The sequence below is a fragment of the Mytilus galloprovincialis genome, chromosome 6 (genome assembly GCF_965363235.1).
Source record: "Mytilus galloprovincialis chromosome 6, xbMytGall1.hap1.1, whole genome shotgun sequence".
NCBI lineage: Eukaryota > Metazoa > Mollusca > Bivalvia > Mytilida > Mytilidae > Mytilus > Mytilus galloprovincialis.
This window is the reverse complement of record NC_134843.1, coordinates 19830536-19854478: the sequence shown is the minus strand read 5'-3', so window position 1 is coordinate 19854478 and position 23943 is coordinate 19830536. Positions and strand designations below refer to the sequence as shown.

The following is a 23943-nucleotide window of genomic DNA, read 5'->3' as shown; positions in this document are numbered from 1 at the left end:
TGAATGTTCCTTATGAGGTGCTGACCAAGTGTTGTTACTTTGTAGCCGATCCATCAACCAAGATGGCTGCCAGTGGGGGGACTTAGTACAACATAGGACCCGATGGGAAATACATACAAATGTCTTCTTTTAGAGAACCACTGAATGGAATGAAATTAAAAATAGCATGAATGTTCCTTATGAGATGCTGACCAAGTGTTGTTACTTTGTAGCCGATTCAACATCCAAGATGGCCCCCAGTGGGGGACTTAGTTTAAAATAGGACCCTATATGGGAAATGCATACAAATGACTTCTTTTAGAGAACCACTGAATGGAATAAAACCAAACATAGCATGAACGTTCCTTATGAGGTACTGTTCAAGTGTTGTTACTTTGTAGCCGATCCATCATCCAAGATGGGTGCCAGTAGGGGGGACTTAGTTCAACATAGGACCCTATGGGAAATACATACAAATGTCTTCTTTTAGAGAACCACTGAATGGAATGAAATCAAAAACAGCATGAATGTTCCTTATGAGATGCTGACCAAGTGTTGTTACTTTGTAGCCGATTCAACATCCAAGATGGCCGCCAGTGGGGGGACTTAGTTTAACATAGGACCCTATATGGGAAATGCATACAAATGACTTCTTTTAGAGAACCACTGAATGGAATGAAACCAAACATAGCATGAATGTTCCTTATGAGATACTGACCAAGTGTTGTTACTATGTCTCCAATCCAACATCCAAGATGGCCGACAGCGGGGGGCTTAGTTTTACATAGGACCTATTGGAAATGCATACAAAAGTCTTCTTCTAGAGAACCACTGAATTGAATGAAACCAAACTTAGCACGAATGTTCATTTCATTTATGAGGTGCTTGCCAGGTGTTGTTACTTTGTAGCCAAATTTTATCTTTTTTAATATGATTTCAAAAACCCAAATAGAGTCAGGTGAGCGATACAGGCTCTTGAGAGGCTCTATTTATATAAACAATTGTTAGCCCTCAACCAACCCACAATACAGTTATGTGTCAGTCTTTCAGAACTGCAACTTGTGTTGAAACATAGGAAAGACAAGATAAAGTCAATGAAATTAACAATGTCATCATAGGGAAAATAGCGGTAATTAGAGATTATCGTTGGTCATATCAACGAGATTACCAATGAATCGATAATCTATTTTCGCTATTTTAGCTATTACGACGTTGTTAATTTCATCGACAACGGGCCCGTGTGCCCTTAGTTTTAAGCGATTTCACATCGCTCTACTGTGCTGAGAAAGGAAATCATCAGTCAGTTAGATAAAAGGAAAATTTCGTAAAATAGCGAAAAACACAACTAGTTGCAGTATAAATTTTCGTAAGAGACTACACAGTGTCATGGACTAGACTATGAACATCCACTTAACTACAGCATGTATGATAAACAAACGTGCAATAAGAGTACATGTATATGTCGTGTACAAGTTGCAATTTTGTACAGGTTATAACATGTACAAAAATATTGTACATGTTATAACTTGTTTAATGCAAAAATACAAGTTATAACATGTACAAAAGTACCTCATACATGTTATAACCTGTACAAAATATTGCTTAAAAATGGTTTTAACTTGTACAAAATATTGCTTAAAAATGGTTTTAACTTGTACAAAATTTAAGATAAATCTTAATGAAGTAAAATATACTTTTAAATTCACCAATGCATAAAGAACAACAATAAATAGGCTTGAAGGTGTCTTTTTCTGTAGAGGACAATGATTACAAAGTTTCAGAAATATATATTTCATGACTTATGTTGGCAAAATGTGTTTTCATGTGATTGTATGTTTTATATGGTCCATCATGTCTTAAATAAGTGCTACACTATTGACTAAAAGCTTGCATTTCCTCAATGACAATTACATTATATACTAGAAACTAAATTCTTCAAAAAATTTAAAGAACGATGCCTAATAATTTTGGGTAATACTCCTCCCTCTCGTTTTATAGCATGCAAAGACTAAAACAATCACACCTTCCTATATCTAACTAAATACTAAAACAATGTCTATATGCTTACTCTGTAAAAGCAAGAGAGAGCTGAAATAGTTTTCATTGGACCACGCTTCATTATCAATATCTTTGGATCTACTCTTCAACATTTTTGGCCTTCAGCATGACTTATGTAAATTTATAACTCAATTTTGTTTATAAACTATAAGATCATTGCATGAGGCGAATGTCATTTTGATGTTTAAAATATACATCCTCTACTTTGAAAGCATGTATTTGTGTCCTTTGGATGTTGTCTGCTCCATTGGCTGGTTGTTGACTATTAGACACATACCCCATTTCCATTCCCAATTTTATTTGTAGACACATCAGTCCTGGCTATCCTCTTATGTCTTTTAGTGTCAACTAGAATAAAATTATTTTACTTTTGCCTTCAAAGTGGACACTCACAATTATAATTCATCAAATAAAGATATGTCCAAAGATAGTCATAAGAGGATCATAAGACATGTCCTAAGATATATCTTATGACAAGTCTCAGGAATGCATCGTAATACCGACCCCTGGACATTAACTGTATCAAAAAAGGACAAAACACACTAACATGAAGGAATAATAAAAAAGTTATGAAAATATTATTGAGGTCAATAACATCTGTTGCTATAATAGAAACATATCCTTATTTTTCGATTTTGTACAAGTTAAAACCATTTTTAAGCAATATTTTGTACAGGTTATAACATGTACGAGGTACTTTTGTACATGTTATAACTTGTATTTTTGCATTATACAAGTTATAACATGTACAATATTTTTGTACATGTTATAACCTGTACAAAATCGCAACTTGTACACGACATATATATATATATCATGAATAATGAATACTGATATATATGACTACGGTACAAATCATAGTAACATATGTATTAAAAAGTTTTTAATAACACTTTTGCTAAATTTGGCTGTGCCAGGAAGTGTAAATAAATCTGATTTATTCATCAATTCTTAAAATCTAAAAACCTTTATTAAAGTTTAGTACATCTATAATACTAAAATTACGAGGTCCAATTTGTTAGCCGTCATCACGTAAAAACGACGAATCACAGAATTCAACTTTATATATAACTAATATAGTACAAAGGTGTAGATTAAAAATTACACCACTCCAGGCCCTTTTGTTTTCCATGTAATTAATATTGCCAATAATTAAGAAGTTCCGGGTCGAATCCGCTACCGATACCAATAGTATATTCACCTGTTACCTATTACCTTATCTGTACGTTCCGCATCTGACAGGCGCACCACCAAACGTTGTGTTCAGGATTAATATGCTATATACACGGGTCATAACCACAGGGTTGACACTACTAAATTGTCAAATTGTTACCTATTGTAGTATTTTAATTAGTAAGACTTTCTAAAATAACAATACGAATGCTAAAAATCTGGACTAAAAATAAGGCGTATAGGTACAGTTTTCAATTTGTTAGTGGGCATGACGTAAAACAGCGAAGCAAAGAATTCAACTGTATTTATAACTTATACAGGACAATGCTGTTGATTAAAAAATACTCCATTCCAGGACCTTTTGTTTTCCAAATAATTAATATTATTGTTTCAGTTCGACGGGTTCAAACAGAAAGACTTGAAAGCAGAGAAAAACTGTGTATCTTATAATCGGCATGACTTTATCAGATGACAATACTAATACTAAAATAAGGCTTGCGCATAGTTATATACTATAATTCAGTCACGTACCCGTGATATCACGGGTGTGTTCTAGTGTATTTTTAAAAAGCTCCTGCATAAGAGTTCGTCGCCTGAAAAAGTTTGAATTATCTCTCTTTCATCATGGTAGGAAATAAAGCTACATTCATAAGAACTAGATCACTCCATCTATCTTTTGTTTCAACTTGATGATAGCTTTTACATGTTTATTCGATATATTCTGTTGAGTCACTTGTTACATGAAAAATAATACATTCCTGTGGTATTGACAGCTTAACAGGTTGCATACACTTTTGAAATATCTACCATACCGCGTTTATATTGCAAGACACCTGTATTTCTGATGTCAACTGTAAGTGGTTGCTGTCTGTCATTTTTTTTTAAGGTACTGTCTTTTGGGCGCTTGGTACCTATTGAAACTGATAGTCTACTAGCAGCAGTACCGGTTCGGAAGTAATAACAGGCGCATGTCAACGATTTACCAGCGAACATGCGAAGTGTTGATGTAAAAGTTTCATCATATAACTCGGGACAAAACTCAATAAACGACTAAAAATACCACTGACTGAACACCAGTCTCGGGTTTCACTGCAATACTATTACATCTAATACTAGTAATATGATGCACATGTTCATTCCAGAAGTACTGCATTTAATTATTATTGTTTTAACTAATTTTAAACTAGTTTCTTATGTCTATGTAAAATAAATATCATTATTGATGTTTTACATACTTGCATTTCAACCCATTGTATATAATTAATGTATACAAATGTTGAAAATATGACATTGTAACCAACAATCTTTTTTTTTCTTCAGTTAAGCACGAATCTTTCTCAAAATAAAAACGGTTATCAATAAGCGATTTGAACTTATTCATTTTGAAACATTCTAAATCTATCCTTTTCAATGGGTTTACTACGTGAATTGATGTGTACATATATCAGTTTCTTTCCATAACATTCCTTAGGACATATCTACAATATTATGTTGATAACTGATAAATTTGATAATAGACCAGATTATTGCTATAAAATTGTTTAACTAATCAATGGATAACCTCTTGTTAAAGTCTTTGTCACACCTTCAGTCAATATAATCTAACTTGTTATCATTTCTAGATAATAATTATCATTTAAGTAGCACATGCACAGACGGAAATACATTTAAGCTAAGGTTTCAACGCATTTAAATTTATTTGGCCTTGATGGGTCTTATTTTTTTTTATTTAGCTTTTTCCCTTATTATTTTTAATTTGTGTTTCAAAACTATTGGCCTGGGGCGGATCCAGCCATTCTAAAAGGGGGTTCCTAACCCAGGACAAAGGGGGGTTCCAACTACATGTCCCCAGTCAAATGCATTGATCGTCCAAAAAAAAGGGGGGTTCCAACTCACGGACACCCTCCCCCTGGATCCTCCACTGCGCGTACATAAAACAATTATTACTGCATAATAACGCATTGGGCAAATGGAAATCATATATTTCATTGTTATAAATAAGGCAATTGTATTTTTCTTGCTTACTTTCGAACCGAAGGTTGCTTTTTGGCAATCCTGTATGGGCTTATAAAGACTAACCAATCATCCTAATATTTTGACGAATTTTAGGTTAAAATTTGACTCCGAAACATATGAAAACACTGATAAATCATGACTGACGAAAAAAGAATGATAACAAGCATTCTTTGATTATTGCATGGCAATATATAGCCCTACGGTAAAAAATGAATTGTACTGGAACACAATGTTAACTTAATATATAACTTGTCATGGTGTAAACAAATATCAAGTCGATATCTTCAAGCATGACGAAAAAAAAAGTGTCCAAGGACCATTACGCTGCACAAAATCATCAGACCAACACACAATTTGAACTTGGTCAGTAACTTTTCATGATAAAACAATGTATACCAAATATTATATCTAAGTACATTTTGAAATTAAAAAAACCGACTGTATTGCAACAACAAAAAAGAGAATTTAAATACCATACAACAGTTAGTAGTTTAGAGTTACGGAAGCCGATAAGGGCCATTCAAAAAAAATATTTTATGTCGTTATTACGACATAGCATGTCGTAATTACGACATAGCATGTCGTAACTTCGACATAACATGTCGTTATTACGACATCGCTATGTCGTAATTTCGACATAACATGTCGTTATAACGACATCGCTATGTCGTAATTTCGACATATCATGTCGTAATAACGACATCACTATGTCGTTAAAACGACATAGCTATGTCGTAATAACGACATCGATATATATAAAAGAATATGTATTATGATTGCCAAGAGACTAAATGACACAGAAATTAACAACTATAGGTCATCATAATGCCCCCAATAATTAGAAAAGCCCCCGATTAGTCAGCTATAAAAGAGGGAGGAAAGATACCAAAGGGAGAGTCCCCGAAATGCTGTGTGGCAGACAGTGTTATTAATTAATTATTAGCTCCCTTGGTAAAACTCCAAATTTCATATTTAATGTATTTCATTGTTAAATAATTTACATGAAGCTTAATAAGTATATATTTGTTTATTGCATAGCTTTTGCTATTTGAATTCATTGGTTAAAGATTTTTTATTGATATTGCATCGTCGCAAAATCTTTGGTTACCTTCTTTGGATACCTTCAGTGAGAAACTTATATATTTTTAAAATCCCGTGTAAGTTGAATAAGTTACCTGTCGTGGAAGGGCTGTACAGCCAGACAAGTTTGAAATAAACAAATAAGACGTGGAAATATATGAGGACTGACATTGCATGCCAAGCACACCATCTCCCTTTACATAAGCGCAAAATACATGGCTTCTTGTAATAAGGGTGAATTGAAGTATTGATAGCTCTAATTCTACTTTCAAATGTTGGGCACGACATTCCTACAACACGACGTTAGACTTTTAAAACATGCGGCGTCGAAGAGGGTTCTTGACTTTGAATTCGTTTAATTTTTGCAAGTTTTATTCGTTTTTTATATTGTTGGTTGATTCTGGTTCTGTTCGTTTTGTGATGTCATTTTATCAAAAATTACCTGAGTTGTGGAAATCGATTTAATAATGTTTACCCTTTAAGATATTTCAACTAAAAATGCAGTACTGTCGCAAGTAATGTAGGAAGGAAAGATGGGACGGAAGTACATGTATACGGTTTTCCATATTTTTGTTTTATCATAGGATGTTTAACTTTTAAGGTGCATATCATCTGTCATTGTAAAATTTCTATATTTTAATTCAACCAATACAAATATATCTGACACTCTGCAAGTAAATCGAACATTTTTACCCTTGGTTAAATTTGAATAGATTTGTATTTTCCCTGGCACATAAGTTGTCGAAATACACCCCTTCAATTACTTGAACCTTGGCTTGAGAATCAATCTAATTAAAATATAGATCTCCGATTTCGTTATACTACCGTTACTACATATGAGTAGTAACGTAGTATAACGAAATCGGATATCTATATTTTAATTAGATTGCTTGAGAATTATTTCCCAAGTCATCTATAGCGTTTAACTTCTTATATACATTCTAAAATATAGTAATCTACTCCTGGATCGTCCGCGAAAACGGCAAATATAATCCCGGGTTTTTATTAATTCGATGAAACGGTTTTCGTTGCTGTTTGGGATTCGTCTTTCAATTACCTCCATTTCATGCACAAGTTTATATTGACGAAAAGTTCCGGCTTCGCTAGTACAGGAATTATTTTCATCACGACCGTTATAACATGAATAGCAGGACAAATTGCGAAGTAAAACATTCCGTGAACTGGTATTAAGTCTTTTAATATTGGTGATTGCACCTTACTGAAGTGACGACTTTAAATGATCTATTTCGGATTACTTCCGTAACATAAATTTCAATTCGCATTTTACATTTAGAGGACTGTCTTGGTGTCTCCAATTTGTCTTTGCAAAAGTTGGACGAAGTTCATGTAATGGGATGTTTTCCCCATTTCCCAATTCTTTTAAATAAATCGTTAAAAGCTATAAACGATTAATAAAAATTGCAAAATTTAACCTGTGTCGAACCTATGTCCCCGGGCGGAGTCTATAGCAACATGCACTATTCTTTTTTTTTCGGCAGCAATCATCAACCTCTTTTTCCAAATTTCATAACACGATTTGTTTTAATTATCATGAACATTTAATTGAAACTTTAGCACATGTAACGTCGGAAATTAGCGTCTTTAGGATTTTAGACGTTTTCAGACGTTTGGACAAATTGGCTACCGTTTTGTAATGTGTGGAAGCATTTTATTCCTTTAAGACCCAAATATGTAGGTAATAAGTAAAGAATCTTGGCATTTTTTACTCTTCGTGTATCTAACTTTTGTTTTTATCAATTATAGAAAATACGCGTTAACTGCTTTGAAAAATGAAATACCAACTTGGACAAAATGGCTACCGTTTGAAAAACGACTGTGTAGAGAAGATTTTATTTGAATCAGCAATATTTGAACTCACATGAGGCAAATATTTGTACTTTTGTTAGATATTATTATTGTCTTACTCTTTTTATTCATTTTCTGCTATATCTACTTATAAAATTCACTTTCAGTCGTTGAGTTAATGAAAAACGTCGTTGGACATTTTTCTTATTCCAGCTTAATATGCAGCCACCGAGTCAAATGAAATTTGGCAAAATAACGGCTTTAACGGCACAGAGAACCAACATATGTCGTTGTTCCTGCCAAGAATGAAGAAGATCAGAGAATAAGAAATAGGATCACTATACATAAGAGTTAAAACAGTTTTTCATAAATGTAACGTTGGACATCCGTTTTTTTCACATAGCTTTCTTATCTTAATCCTCAAATAAACTAAATATTACTTAGTATATGATCAAGAGCTGTAAAAACATAATTTAAAACATATATTGAATTTGTTACAATATTGTTTCGTGTTTTCTAACATTTTTATTTTTATATTGTTTTGCGGATGAAATTTCGAAGATTCTGTTTTAAATCCTAGGCGTTGTAAGAACATCGTGCCCAACGTTTGATAGTAGAAATAGAGCAACCAATACATCAATTCAACCTTATTGCAAAAAGCTTTGAAGTTTGCACTTACTTGTAGGGAGATGGATAGCTTGACTTTCTCGGTAGGATTGAATGTTAGACCTCCCATACACGGTCGGTATAATTACATGGGATCTATAAAATATATAAGTTTCTCACTGAATCTATTCAAAGAAGGTAACCAAAGATTTTGCGACGATGCAAATATTAAACTTTACAATATAAATAAATATCTTTAACCAATGAATTCAAATAGCAAAGTCTATGCAATTAACAAAAATGTACTTATTAAGCTTCATGTAAATTATTTAACAATGAAATACATTAAATATGAAATTTGGAGTTTTACCAAGGGAGCTAATAATTAATTAATAACACACTCTGCCACACAGCATTTCGGGGGCTCTCCCTCTGGTATCTTTCCCCCCTCTTTTATAGCTGACTATGTGGGGCTTTTCTAATTATTGGGGGCATAATGATAACCTATAGTTGTTAATTTCTGTGTCATTTAGTCTCTTGGCAATCATAATACATATTCTTTTATATATAGCGATGTCGTTATTACGACATGATATGTCGAAATTACGACATAGCGATGTCGTTATAACGACATGTTATGTCGAAATTACGACATAGCGATGTCGTAATAACGACATGTTATGTCGAAATTACGACATGCTATGTCGTAATTACGTATGTCGAAATTACGACATGCTATGTCGTAATTACGACATAATTTTTTTTTTGAATGGCCCTTATCGGCTTCCGTATAGAGTAAACTCAGTTTAGGAGACCTTTCATCTATTTTCGTCTCATAATTTTATTAATCAGGACAAACAAAGGTATTGTACCTGGGTACATTTTGAGATTAGTACAACTACTGTATATTGAATCAACAAAACAGAACATTTCAAAAGCCATGCATGATTATGACAGTTAGTAATTTAGAGTAAATTTCTAAAGACCTTTCATTCTATTTCGAAAATTTGTCTCATAGTTTTATTAATCATTATATTAAATTCGTATTTTTCAAATCAAAATCAAACTAATCATGAGACCCAAAAGACGGACACTTAAAACATGTAACTATAGCATGTTTATTTTTTATCATACATAACCCCTGCGTGATAAAAGGTCGGATTTTCTATCAGGTATTGTGAAATTTTCACCAAGAGTAAATATTATGTAATATCTAAATATTTATTACGATTGCATTATCTTTTGATTGACACTTCATATAAGTACACAAAGTCAACTATTGTTTTGGATGGCATGTCATGTATTTCTCAGTTTAACTTCATATAGCTTTAGTAGATACAGACTGGCGTTACTCTAAATTCTAAAAGATAAGATTGACAAAGACCGACATTTTTTTTAACTGCATAATGTGGTTTCTACTCTGAGGGTTTCTAACTAAAATAAAAATACTCTAAAATAACTGTCACACTCAAATGTCAAAGAGGTTTAAAAGTGTGCTACTTGAGATATTCATATCATCAAAATGATAATGATAATATTAAAATTCAAACGCATAAAATAAAAACTGTTTTTGTAAAAAAACAAACTTATTTTAGGACAGAGTCAAATGGTTCAATATAACGACTTTTTTGTACTTTGGTTCCTCCTATATTCATATCTATACATGCGACAGTGATATGATACACACAATGATAGAGGGAAAGATTATGTAATCTACAAAAGTTTACAAATAGTTTGAAATAAATGATTACAGAAGAGGAAGTGTCCTGTGATAAGTCGGGTTATCTTAAGAGCAAATGTACAAACAAACATGGACTAATTTGGTCATATTATTATATGTAGCTCTTCGTGTTTAAATTAAGTACTAATAATCATTGGCCTTCAGTTATGTGTGGTTTGAGCTTTCCTGGTGATGGCTAATTCAAGAAAAGCGCTTCAGACGTGATTTTCATTTTCTAGCGCTGGATGCATACCGCTGAAGTTGGGCTGTTAGTCCTCTAGGTGATCATCAACTCAGTAGTCAGTGCTTCTGATATGACATAGAAATTTTTAGTAATTATTAAGAAACAACGGTCTCAATTGCAACTCCCTCAATCAGAGATTATTAGAGATGGATTCTTTGTTTGTTTATTTTGGTCGAATAGCTCTACAAATTAAAAAAAGAGGCGAAAGATACCACAAAGAACATTCAACTCATACGTAGACAAGAATGTGTCCCCAGTACACGGATGCCCCGCCCCATCCGCACTATCCTTTTCTATGTTTAATGGACCGTGAAAATGGGAGAAAATCTCTAATTTGGCATTAAAATTAGAAAGATGATATCATAGGGAACATGTGCACTAAGTTTCAAGTTGATTGGACTTCAAATTCATCAAAAACTACCTCGACCAAAAACTTTTTCCTGGGACGAACGGACGAACAGACGAACGGACAAACAAACGAATGAACGAACAGACGGACGCACAGACCAGAAAACAAAATGCCCATAAATTGGGCATAAAAATAGACTGGCACCCGTCATGATGCTCGTTACGTGTAAGTATACACCCGGTTGTGAAAAAATTCGGTAGGTGACACTGACGTATTTATGAATTCGTGACTTTAAATGTTTTCGGTTTTAGCGTTTCAGACTAAGTGTATCCAAGAATTTATAATTTGCAATTTTAAACAAACACATAATTTTAAGGTTTTGACAAGTAAGCCACAAAAAAGACCATAAAACAGATGCGCACTGTAAAAAAGGTGTAATAAAAGATAAAGATATATCAGTAAGGCCAAATGTTTTGTTTAGTTATAATTAATATAAGGTGTTACAATAAAGATGTTAATAAATTAAATATTATGTTTTTAACCACTCTCCAATATCAAAATATTAAAAAAGAGAATCGAGGTTATATCACATTTACTTTTCTTGCTTTGAGATTATGATGGGACTGGGAAACGATAACAATGTTAATGTAGTTAATACGTCTCGCACATCTTTGTAAGTATAATCGAATTTCATGGCGACTGTTATACAAGTAAGAGGTTTAGCCAGCTATAAAACCAGGTTTTATACACCATTTTCTACATAAGAAAATGTCTGATATAAGCCAGGAATATGACAATTGTTTGCCATTCGTTTGATGTGTTTGAGCTTTTGATTTTGCCATTTAATTAAGGACTTTCCGCTACGAATTTTCCTCGGAGTTCAGTGGTTTTGTAATTTGACTTTCTACTATGACGTCCCATGATCAAGGTTGAACCGACTTTGTGTTAGTATTATGTTAAATTTGGCATGAATGGACAATCTTAAAAATGCTCATTTAAGGAGGTAGACCTAGGTTAAGGGAAATAACTCTCAAAATCATCAGTACGTTTGTGTCAACCATTTTCAAAAATCTAGATTACATAGATTATTTTAAATCTGTTTCTGGTAAATGCTTAAAATACATTGATGAACTTGACTTTTACAAACGCTTAACTGATTTAAAGAGTTATCTCCCTGAACCAAGGTCTACCCCCTTAAATGAATGATGATAGGACCTAATAACCTTTTGTTTCATTTTTCTTTTTATAAATGCGCTACACGAGGATGAGACATACGCTGGAATCGACCAGAATTAGTTTTTTTAACATACAGAATTTCTAAATTCTAAATCTAAATTTTCTCATTTTCTTCAAAAGTATAAAAGTTTTAATTTGAACGTTACAAGCAGATTCAACTGTACGTGAAATTAATGTTCAAAAAGTCGGGAGAATTTATTTCAGATATCTTCCTAAAGCCGAACGCAACCGTTTTCTTTTTGGAACCCATAGTCATACAGGATAGGAGCACGATGATAACTATTTAAAAGGATCTGTTATTGCCGAAATATCAATTCCCTATTGTTTAAGCCAGATGCTTGTTTATAATTTATGCAGCGATTTAAAGACATTATAATATAGATTTATTACCAAGATTCTCAGTCGTTTATTTTTTATAAAAGATATTATCCGACGATTATCGACAATAATTGCAACAGTACAAAACACTATGACAAACAACGTCATATCACTATATGACCTAAAAAATACGACCACAAAATGTACGACCTTAATTTTGTGGTCGTATAAAAAGTTACTACCATCATCATAAAGTATCATTACATGTATACAATCGTACTTATGACAATGATGTATCTATTTTTGAACTTCTCTGAATGATGTTACGAATGTTCTGTATAGACCGCTGTTTTGGTTTTCAAACACTAAATATTTAATTAGTATAAATGTGGCTTTGAGGAAACATAGTTATATTACAGAACACATGACTTGTTTAAAAAAAAAACCAACATAAAACAACAAATATTATTTAATTCATGTTACATGTATTAAATATACATATGAGGGCGTTAGCCCGTATGAGTGTCTTATTTACACCAAGATATCATTGTCAAGTCAGAATAGTTGCTTTCAAAAGTTCAGAAGGGGGTCATAAGCGACTTGACCATATGTATACAACCACTGGGTCGATGCAACTGCTGGTGGAGATTTATTTCCCCGAGGGTATCACTAGCCCAGTAGTCAGCACTTTTTGTGCTGACACGAATTGTCATTGATATGGTTATATTTATAAATTAACTGTTTACAAAATTTCGAATTGTTTGAAATACTAAGGCTTTTCTACCTAAGGCATAGATTATCTTAGCTGTATTTGGCAAAACTTTTAGGAATTTTGGTCCTCAATGCTCTTCAACTTCATACTTTATTTTGCCTGTCTTTTGTAAACGAAACACGCGTCTGGCGTATATACAAAATTTAGTCCTGGTATCTATGATGAGTTTAGTTATTGATAAATGTAGGGTGACAAATTTTATTTAACGACATCTTGGTGTAAATAGTGATATATTATTTCTGTGACTTGACTGTTAGTGTTGCTCTTCGCCTATTACAGTTGATTCAAAATGCCGACCCAATTGCAATTGATTTTATCAAACCAAACTGTTCAACAGAAATGCAATATTGCACTAGCTGTAAAAAGAAGTGTTTAAGTTTTATAGGATTTTAGACACTGTTTTCTTTCATTTTGACTATGATGGTTCGACTGTAGTTTTCTACAGCAGTTTGGCAAATTTCACTAGCACAACAGTTTCAATATTTGTTTTATAAAACTAATAGTTCATACAATAGGTGATTGATAAAGCGAGAATGTAATACACAGGGCTGCCTTATGCCCAACGTCATAATGATACTTTATGATGAGTTCGTTTATCATAAGCTAAACGCAGATCGGTTGCAGTCTGCCAAAAACATGTACTCCTCTTCAACAGTCTTGAAAACATTCAGGTGTCTGAAATATGTAGAAAGGCCCATTAAGTTATTTAATAAATCAGTTTATCAATCAATCAATCAATCAATCAATCAAGCAATCAATAAGTCAATCGATCAATTATCGTTCAATCAATCATTCAATCAAAATGTTTGACCATGGACAACGCTATAGCTATCAATATAGTATGAAATTCAAAACAGTGTAGCTGTGGCCATTGATTGACCCATCAAAATCATCCATTGACTGGGACAATTTACGTGAACGTTTGTCTGTAACAACCACTGTTCATGACGTACCTACGATAGACATTTAAACTGTGGGGTCAACAAAGGTTTCTTAACGCCTTTAATTATAAAATAATTCGAAAAATTAATCGGGAATAACCTTTGTGTTTTGATTTATATAATTGATATAAATCAAAATATCGTGTTATTTCTGATTAATTTTTCGAATTACTTTATTTAGGTGTTGAGAACCTTTGGTGACCCCATAGTTTAAGTGTCTTTAAAAAGTACATAGTGAGCATTGGTCGTTACATACAAATGTTCACCTAAATTGTCCCAGTCAATGAATGATTTTAATGTGTCAATCAATGGCCACAACTACACTGTTTTGAATTTCATACTATATCTGATTTAAATCATAAATTCCATGACTGCCGATGTATCAAAATTTTTTGTTGGAGATCTTTTCATAATTCACTTGATAGAATGTTGCTGATTACAAGGAAGCTATTGAACAAATGGGTTTTAAAGTCTTCCTTCTGAAAGCTTTGTAGACCACACATGATTGACTGTTATTCAATATCAATGTCATAAATGAAAACCGAAATGTTCCTGATGTGACGTACGATTTGTGGTTTTACAACTAAACGCCCATTTATATTCATGAATTTCGCTTTGCACCTAGATTTCAGTGCAATTTTCTGTGTAGTTTTTGTGACATGTTGTTGGTCTTTTTGTTCCTTTTCTTTTGGTCAGTTTGTGTTTCATTTTGACTCTGGCATATGGAACAGGTGCAATTTCATACTCCACTTTTTGGAAATATTATAATTCCAAATAATAAGTGTAAATGATAGAGGATACTGAATAATTACACCACTAACTAGACAACAAGACTACAGAAGGTATATTTTGTTTTCCCTTCTAGAAATTTGCCCTCCCCTCTTTTCAGTTTGCCCATATGGTCTATATGTTTTGTTTGGCTTCTTTGTATTTTATTACTTCGTTGTTTTGAACGAATATTCAACGCTTTAAGTTGGAATAACATAAATATTGTAAATACACATAAGGTATTTTGTGGATTCATTATTTGTCGTGTGTAACAATTGTTTTGTTTTTTGGACAAGCTGCACTTATATGGTGACTTGCTTTATGAATATTTGCTTTATTCAGTTACATGCCTTTATGAAATAAGATTTTGTAGAACTCATCAATACGTGCTCCTATAGGAACGAATAACCATGACGCACGGTACATATTTTTCTGTGTGAATTTAAGTGTGTTTTCCGCGCACCAAACCATGAAATTTAAGATATTACAATTCACATGTAAATGTTTACGGTTTAGAACTTGATCTTAGTTTTTGTATTTTTCTCATAAATGAATGTACAGCTTTAAATAAGATTAAAAGAACAATTACATTGGCCCCTTATATACTTCACTGTTGGAACAGTCACATACATAATCTGGCGGGGTTAAACATGTTCACGAGACTCGCCCCCTTTCACATGGAACAGTGGTGTAACAGCGCAACATAATAAGCTTAAACTCACTTACAAATGGCTGATTTTAAAAGGATTAATCCGATGCACAAAAAGAACAAACATAAAATCAATAGACACAAATCGCCGAACTTGCAGTTACTGAAACTAGTTCAAAGCCAATTTCAACTAATAATTGCGTATGTTCTACCAGACTGATGTAGAAATCAGAACAATTCCATCGGGTTTAGTGTAAAGAAGTCATAAAAAGTTTGGGAAACGCATGACCTTGTGCAATGCTAAAATATATGTAACAGCATCGAAAGGATGTCGGATCGAGGGTAAATAAATAAATATTTAGTTCTGTTTTACTTTTTGAAAAAAAAAACAATTGCCTGATTATGGGAAAATAAATATATTTCCACACGGAACATAAAATATCCTATTCAATTTATGCCACTGTTGATAAGTAAAAAAAACCTTCTTTTTTTTTTTTTTTTTTTTTTTTTTATCTCTAAGTACTTGTGAAAATATAGATGATATACCATTCATATGGTTACTAGATTTCTAAAAACAAAAAAGTGTCAATACCTTACAATTGCAATCAAACATATTTTCAGCTATCATTCTTTTCTGACAATCTTTTAATTCCGATACCTTTCTCCGGAAATTACACAAATAAGTCTGAAGTTTGCCAGTTCTTTTGTCTATAATTCCTAAAATGACATTATACAATTTGTATAGCAATACAAGATTTGAGTTAAGTGGTAATTCACTGTTTCATATGTATATTCCTTTATCTTCAGATTTCATGTTTTATTTATTACCAATAAGGAATTTAGATACGACGTTTTTGTAATTTTGAATAAAAGTTTTTACAACTTATTTTTTAGATAATATTTACTTATATGTAATTTAAGTATTGTTTATACAAACAGAAAAGCCATTTCAGTTTACAAGTATTTATTTTATGATATAAAGATGCTGACATCATGGATGCAATTAATTAACATACACAGACCATTTGTTATATCTTGAGGTTAATTCTAACATTTTTAAAACACTTTGAAGTTACAACTGGAATCTCACTAGGAGGCACACTAATCTTTTCTTAATCAGATACATGTCACAAACAATCACTGTTGGAGAGGGAAGCAGAATATGATACCAGATCTCTTTAATACTGATTACACTTAAATAGGGCAGTATATTATTTGAGGGTCAGTAGGTCAGTCTCCTCCCCTGGATGTTAGATGTCCAATCTGTGTGTAAAGCCAATTGCATGGTCTTTGTATAATCAGTTTCTTGGTTCATAGCAGCCTGACTAGTTGATGGAGTTTTACAGTGCTATTATTCAATTTACCTCCCACCTTCCCCTTCCTAACACCTTCAATATTGTTTCATGACTAGAGAAACAACTCAGCTTAAACTAGTGATATATATTTTTCTTTATTTCAGTTTTCCTTATGGAATTTTATCACTGGTCATTTTTAAAATTTTATTCATCCCCAAGCATTTCGGGGACAAATTTTATCAAATTTATTCCAGTGCCAGTTTGATAGACCCCTGCTACTTCACAAGTACATGGGCTATCCCCCAGGCAGACCCTTGCACTACCTGGCTGCCGATGAGACGCCTAGTCTCATCACCTAAGTGGAGAACCCTCGCTTCACATTCCCCGGCTGGCGCATTGAAGGTTCTTCCTTACACTGAAGGTTGCAAGCTGACTTGCTCAGGCAGGAACTCAAAATTCCGTTTGTATGCTGAGTGTTTCTCAAGGGCCAAAATTAAATGATTTTTTAATAAATATTATTATTTATTCTAACTGTCTTTCTGCTTTAAGCCAGTATGATTTGCTGAGACTATGTTTTGGTTTACACACAGAAACCCCTTATATGTGCCTTGGTTGCTGTTTGTTTTGGAGCAGTTATTTGGTCTTTTTTGCTCATTTATGTGGGCTAGCTATCATATTGCCATGCTGACTTTAATTGAGATTTGCTATATCAGGATCCCTCAACAGTTACACAAACAAAAGATTACACAACCTCCTACTGAAACTACAGAAATAATATTCCAACTATATGAGACTACAAAAAATAATATTTCCATATGAGACCACAAGAAATATATAATAAGAGTCTACAGAAAATACAATAGAACACTACAAGAAAATACAATATGAGACCACAAGAAAATACAATATGAGATAGCAGGATACAAACACCTTTGAAGTTTGTATAACGTAACATATAATTTTGATATAAGACTATTTTTTTATAGATATTTTCACGATGACTATGCAAAATACTACCGGTATAATTTTGGACACGAAACCATCGTTAGATTATAAGAAAACGAACTTTAATTTAATGTTACAAATTCTATAAACAAATGCTCTAAATAAATTGTTTATTCAAATACCTCCTATGTAATATTCTTCATTGAGTGTGAGTGGAGCTTTACATATCCCATCATTTCCTGGTGTCCAGATTTTTACTTCACCCATCGGTAAAGCGTGTGAGTGTTGCTAGAAAAAAATCATAAGCTAATTTTGAATTGCGTAGAAATAAGAAACATAAAGAACCTTATATATCTACCCTACTATAAAAATTAAATACAAGATTGTTCAAATACACCCAGAACTGTTTTACATAGAAATCGATTGCCTGAGTTGCAAAAAAGATAACCCATTGTAAACAAATCTTCAGTTAACATGTCACAAACCCACTGGCGATGTATATGAAAATGTGTGAGGAAACAATTGTTTATATCCAATAAGTTCAGGTCAAAATAGTGGCTATAAGTATAAACAGTCTCTTGAATAAAATTCACTCAAAGTTGGAGTGAAACTTTATATACTAGCTTCGGTTTCAAATTCGGATTTGGTAACCATAAAAAAATGGTTGACCGATAGGATATTTCTGTGTCTCAACTCATTAGCGACATATCTTCACAATCTTATATATCTTTAAAGCAAGAATAGTCGTCTTATCTGTAAATTTACTAATTGTGTTCTATTCTCGATTGTAACATTTTGAAAGCTGAGTGTGGATTTGCATGGCGAGTAATGCAACTATAGCAGGAGACGCTTACTCTGGCAATGTACCCGGTCTCGCTCCTTTTGCAATTTACCTTCGATTTCCTCAGTTTTTGTTCGTTGCCCTGGTTTGTCTTCTTATTTGATTTATTAGATTCAAAAATCAATAATCTACTGGTGTCTAATTTTTAACATACACTAAAATGAATTTGTTGAGTTTATGTTGGTGTCGAAACCCCTTCATTTTTTTTAACTGTTTATGAATTATCTGTCAAAATCGCATGATCTCGAATTTGACTAGGCGTGAACAACTTAAATTAAGGAAGGCGGTAGTGGTGTACAAATTTTTTACACTTATGGAAATCTAATGTTTTCACCCGAGTTGTGTGCTGTTCAGTGTTTGGTTTTGTGCAACGTCTTGCGAACTGCTAATAATTTTTTTACCATTGTGTTGTGTTTCTTTGCTGGCATAATATGCTTTGTTATCTCCTAAATGTATTGCTTATTTTTGCACATAGCTTCTAAAATAATGCCGTAGATGTACTTAAAATGATGACAGTCTCAAGTATAGTACCTTTAAAATATCCAGAACGTTCACCACATAGTATACATCTGTGTTTGTCTCGGATGCAGGTATTATTTGGACTCTTCCTACTATTACTGAAAATAGACAACAATATGAGAAGTTATATACCAACATATATTGCATCAGCAAAAAAATCCGAGTTATTGTTAATTAAAGAGAAACTTTATGATAGTGAATGATTTAAAAATTTTATGACTAATATATTAATTGATAGACGATCTCTGCTCAAAAGGAAGTAATGAAACCAAAAGTTCCAAGCGGTAAAGTTGAAATCATCCCAACAAAATTGTTGCGGACGTCATCACCAGTTTGTTGACCGTTATGAGGTATCTGTTTTACAGATGACTTCGAAAATGTTCCAATTGTCGTTATCCCAATCCGAACCTCTTTCCTCGAATGCAACCAATTTAGACTTATCACCATGTTAAAACTTATACCGTCGGAGCAATACAACGAATGCCACATGTGGAGCAGAATCTGCTTACACCTCCGGAGCACATGGGAACACCCCAGTTTTTGGTGGTGTTGGTTTTGCTAAGTCTTTAGTTTTCTAAATTGTGTTTTGAATACTGTAAGTTTTTCATTTGATCGGTTTTCTTTTTTCCTGCCATGACGTTGTCAGTTTCTGATCGTTTCTTTTCAATTCTTTTGTTATCTTTCTTCTCTCTCATTAACAGTAAATGATCGAAGCAATTATATCTACTGTCTGCACTGGAGGACAGGATACTAAAATTAAATTAGTAGTAACTTTTTTTAAAAGTTTATGATGGTTAAAACTGTACTTACTAAATTCAGAACCACACACGTACTGATGAAGCGATGCTACCCCACAGGAACACCCTAGTGACCAGGAAACCATTAACAATACAGTTAGCAAATATAAGAGCAGCATGTTCCCTCAGATCTTGTAAAAGATATAAATAGTTAGGTGCAATATTAGGATTGTGCTTTTTAATAATTTGAATAGGAGTCTTATCGCTGGAGTAATAAATGAAAGTATTATTAGACATAAGGAAAGGTAGCAAATAAAATCATTCACGAATACCAAAGTAATTTCTTTTCCAATTCATTCAACGATGATTGAATAGGATCAGAATTTGCTGGCACATTGAATATATTTCATAAACATATGACTCTAGCAACTATTTGTTGTGAAGTGAACAGCGCCAAATAAAATAGTTAAATTTCACACTATTATTACTTCTAATATCAGCAGAAACAAACAATGAAAACTACCAATTTAGAATAGCATAAAGTAGGATTAACAAGTTAAGTGACAAAACCTTCATAATAACTTGGTATAGGACAAAACACGAGCACAATAAAGGTACTGAGTAAAGATAAAGTGTTAGATTGGCATGTACATCATAATATCAGAAAATGTATTATTGAATACGTTCAAAGTAAAGGTACATATAAAAACATTCTTTTTATTTATTTCTATATATCCTATTGTAAATCTGTTGTTATGTTGGCGTATTTCCAAGACTCTGTCTAGGAAGTTAAGAATATATTTGGGTTTCCCTGTGTTATCTGATATACTAAATGGCAATATTCCTTCACCATTTCAATGACCATTCCTTATAAGTGGTTGTACCCCCCTCCATACGAAAAAAAAACTTAAAAAAAAGCATTTCGGAAAATAGCATGCTCAGACATATCGGAGATTAACCTTAGAATTTAACTATTCTAAATATATCATTCTATCAATTTAAAATTGATCTAGCATCAATCTCGGGTTTAAGAGCAACACCATAGCAAAAATAAGTCATTAAGATGCATTTGTTACGGAGTATATGGGTCAATATTTGAATTGTGTACAAATAAGGGGATGTGGTTTGATCGCCAATGAGAAGACTATCCATCAAAGTTCAAATGAAATGGACGTACGCAATTATAGGTCGCCGTACGACCTTACAAAATGAGCAAAGCGCATACCACATAGTCAGCTATAAAAGTCCCCGAAATGACAAATTAAGAAAAATCAAACCAGAAAACTAACGACATAGTCTATGTATAGAATGAACGAAAAACAAATATGTATCACAGCAACAAACTGCAGTCACTGTAGTCCACCAGATGCGGCATCATTTCCGGTAGCAGTGCAACAATACCAGCTACGACAGCTTATTTGATCTTATTTGCTCATGTTATGATCTGTATGTGTGAAGTTAAATACATGTCTCATTGATTTTGATAAAAACCGAATATTTGAAACTAAAAAAAAGCAAATGTTCTAGAACAAAAGAGTATAATAAAAACTAAAGATACTACGATCAAGTTTAATTACCTTGAGAAACTAATGTGGTATACATATTACAGATTGAGTAAATGAAAACAAACCTTTTATTATGAAATGTCCAGATGTTACAAATTGTTTACATATATATTTTTATGTGTCATAACACTACACAAGTTTCCTGTTGACAAGATGTTGTATCACTACACAATGTTTTTGTAATTAATTATTACAGTGAACGTTTTTCAATACAAACGAATGAAGGTACAAACAAGTTTGCGGATAGAAATACATTTGCCCGGAGGAATTTCTACATCACAATCAACAATCGTTTATAAAGGATTGTCTGCATACAGCAGAACAGGGTTAAATTCTGAATAATATTCACGCATTTAAGTACTTGTACATTTTTGACCCTCAAATATTTGCAGCTGAGTGTTCCTTATGTAGATTTATAAATCCGAAAAGGGCTTATAATTGTAAAGCGTTTTTTTTCTTCTAATTTTCAAATATATTTGGAGCAGTAAAAACGTATTATGACAATTATTTCATTCATATTCAGGACAAGCACAAAATAACAATAAATCAAATAAGTAGGCCGAGTAAAGTGGTGCGGCCTTGTTCTACCAGGATTAAGAGCGGAATGTGAACTGCTTCTTGACCCGTTGCATGAAAACAGAACAATTGCCGAAAAGCAGGCCACCTACATGTTAGACCCTCAAAGGTACACACCCCTTTACGTGGTGTATTGAATTTATCGCCCCTTTACGTCTGTACGTGACTGCTCTTGTATTCGCCAAACACAAACAAACGGACGGACATTTTTGGAATGAATTCTTTTCCCGAATGAGAGTAGTCAAAATTAAATATTTCTATAATTATGATACCTTAACCAACGATGAACCTTTAAGTTTTAAGATGTAGGGTATGAAAATGAATATACTAATTATCAATGTCCACGAGAGGATACATATATGGTTTAATATCTCCATTGATTTCCCCCTACTAGTCTTTGTTAAATTTTTAAAAAACTGGTGGTAAATTTATCTTTGTTTCAAATAAAGAAGTACTAGGCATGAGTAAAGTTGTCTCCTGTCCAGTACTGTAGACATAATTTTACACAATATTTCATTGTTTATAAGAAATTAACCATCATTGGAAGTTAACCAATCAATTTTTTACCCTTTTTTTCCCTGTATACAAGCTTTAGTAACCATGTAAACTTAAGTTGAACTATCATCCCAGGATGAAGGGATGGTCGGGCGCCCGCTTACATGTTTAAATCCGTCACAGTCTGTTTGTGCCTGTCCTAACTCAGGAGACTGAGTTTTCGTTTGTTGTGATATAATAATTGTTTATCCATTTTTGGTACATAGATCAGGCCGTTAGTTTTCTCGTTTGAATTGTTTTACATTTTCAATTCAGGGACTTTTATAGCTGACTATGTGACATGGGTTTAACTCATTTTTGAAGGTCGTACAGTGACATATAATTGTTAATTTTTGTGCCATATGGTCACTTGTGGAGATCTGACTCCATGACAATTAAAACCACAACTTCTTACTTTTATATAAATATTCTAATCCCATAATCACGAAATCACGCCGTCTTACACTTTAATATAAGTGACTATTCTTCTGAGTTGACAGAAAACATGTTTTTGTGAAGGTTCCTAAACACATTTGGACTTGATTCAAAGTGCAAAAAGTAGAGAAACATTCCAGTCTTGAATCAAGCTGTGCAATGTTCACGTCAAAGAATCAATAAATGCTATTATTTTTTTGGCTTGACATTATGTAAGTTCGTTTTTAAAGGAAAACGTCCGGTAGGGGTCAGTTTTAGCCTAAAATGTCAGGTACGTCTGATGAAAGATTTTTGACATTTGTTAAACAAAAATTTCCAAGATAAATTCAAAACGGAATGTCCCTATAAAACGGCAAAATCAAAAGCTCAAACACACCAAACGAATCGATAACAACTGTCATATTCCTGACATTATGTATAAAAAATGTGGTTAAAATCTGACTTTAAAGCTATCTAAGCCTCTCACTTATATGACTGTTACATAAAATTCCAGTATATTGACAACAATGTGTGAACAAAAAAAAACATAATATGTAAAAATGTCAAAAATAAGGGTCCTGCAGTGAACATTGTGTTAATTTACACGTTAACAAATGGATAACGAGAAAAATAGACTCAGATTTCACTGATGAGTATTATGCAGACGAAACGCGCGTCTGGCGTACTAACTTATAGTCCTGGTACTTTTGATAACTATTCACTGTACAGGTGTTACAATAAATCAAAATCAATATTAAATGAAATATTTACATCTTTGGTAAATATTTATTTGAACTTTGAA

General features: G+C 32.9%; 1 protein-coding gene across 1 annotated transcript; it reads right to left on the bottom strand.

The window, feature by feature from the left end:
• Positions 1-13827: 13827 nt before the first annotated feature.
• LOC143079156 (uncharacterized) lies at positions 13828-21930 on the bottom strand. The gene is made up of 6 exons (XM_076254372.1): positions 21683-21930; positions 20126-20243; positions 19328-19413; positions 18138-18243; positions 16308-16432; positions 13828-14032 (listed from the first exon to the last, which is right to left on the bottom strand). The coding sequence occupies exons 2-6, from the start codon at positions 20229-20231 to the stop codon at positions 14006-14008; spliced, it is 450 nt and encodes a 149-aa protein (XP_076110487.1). The 5' UTR covers positions 20232-20243; positions 21683-21930; the 3' UTR covers positions 13828-14005.
• Positions 21931-23943: the final 2013 nt, after the last annotated feature.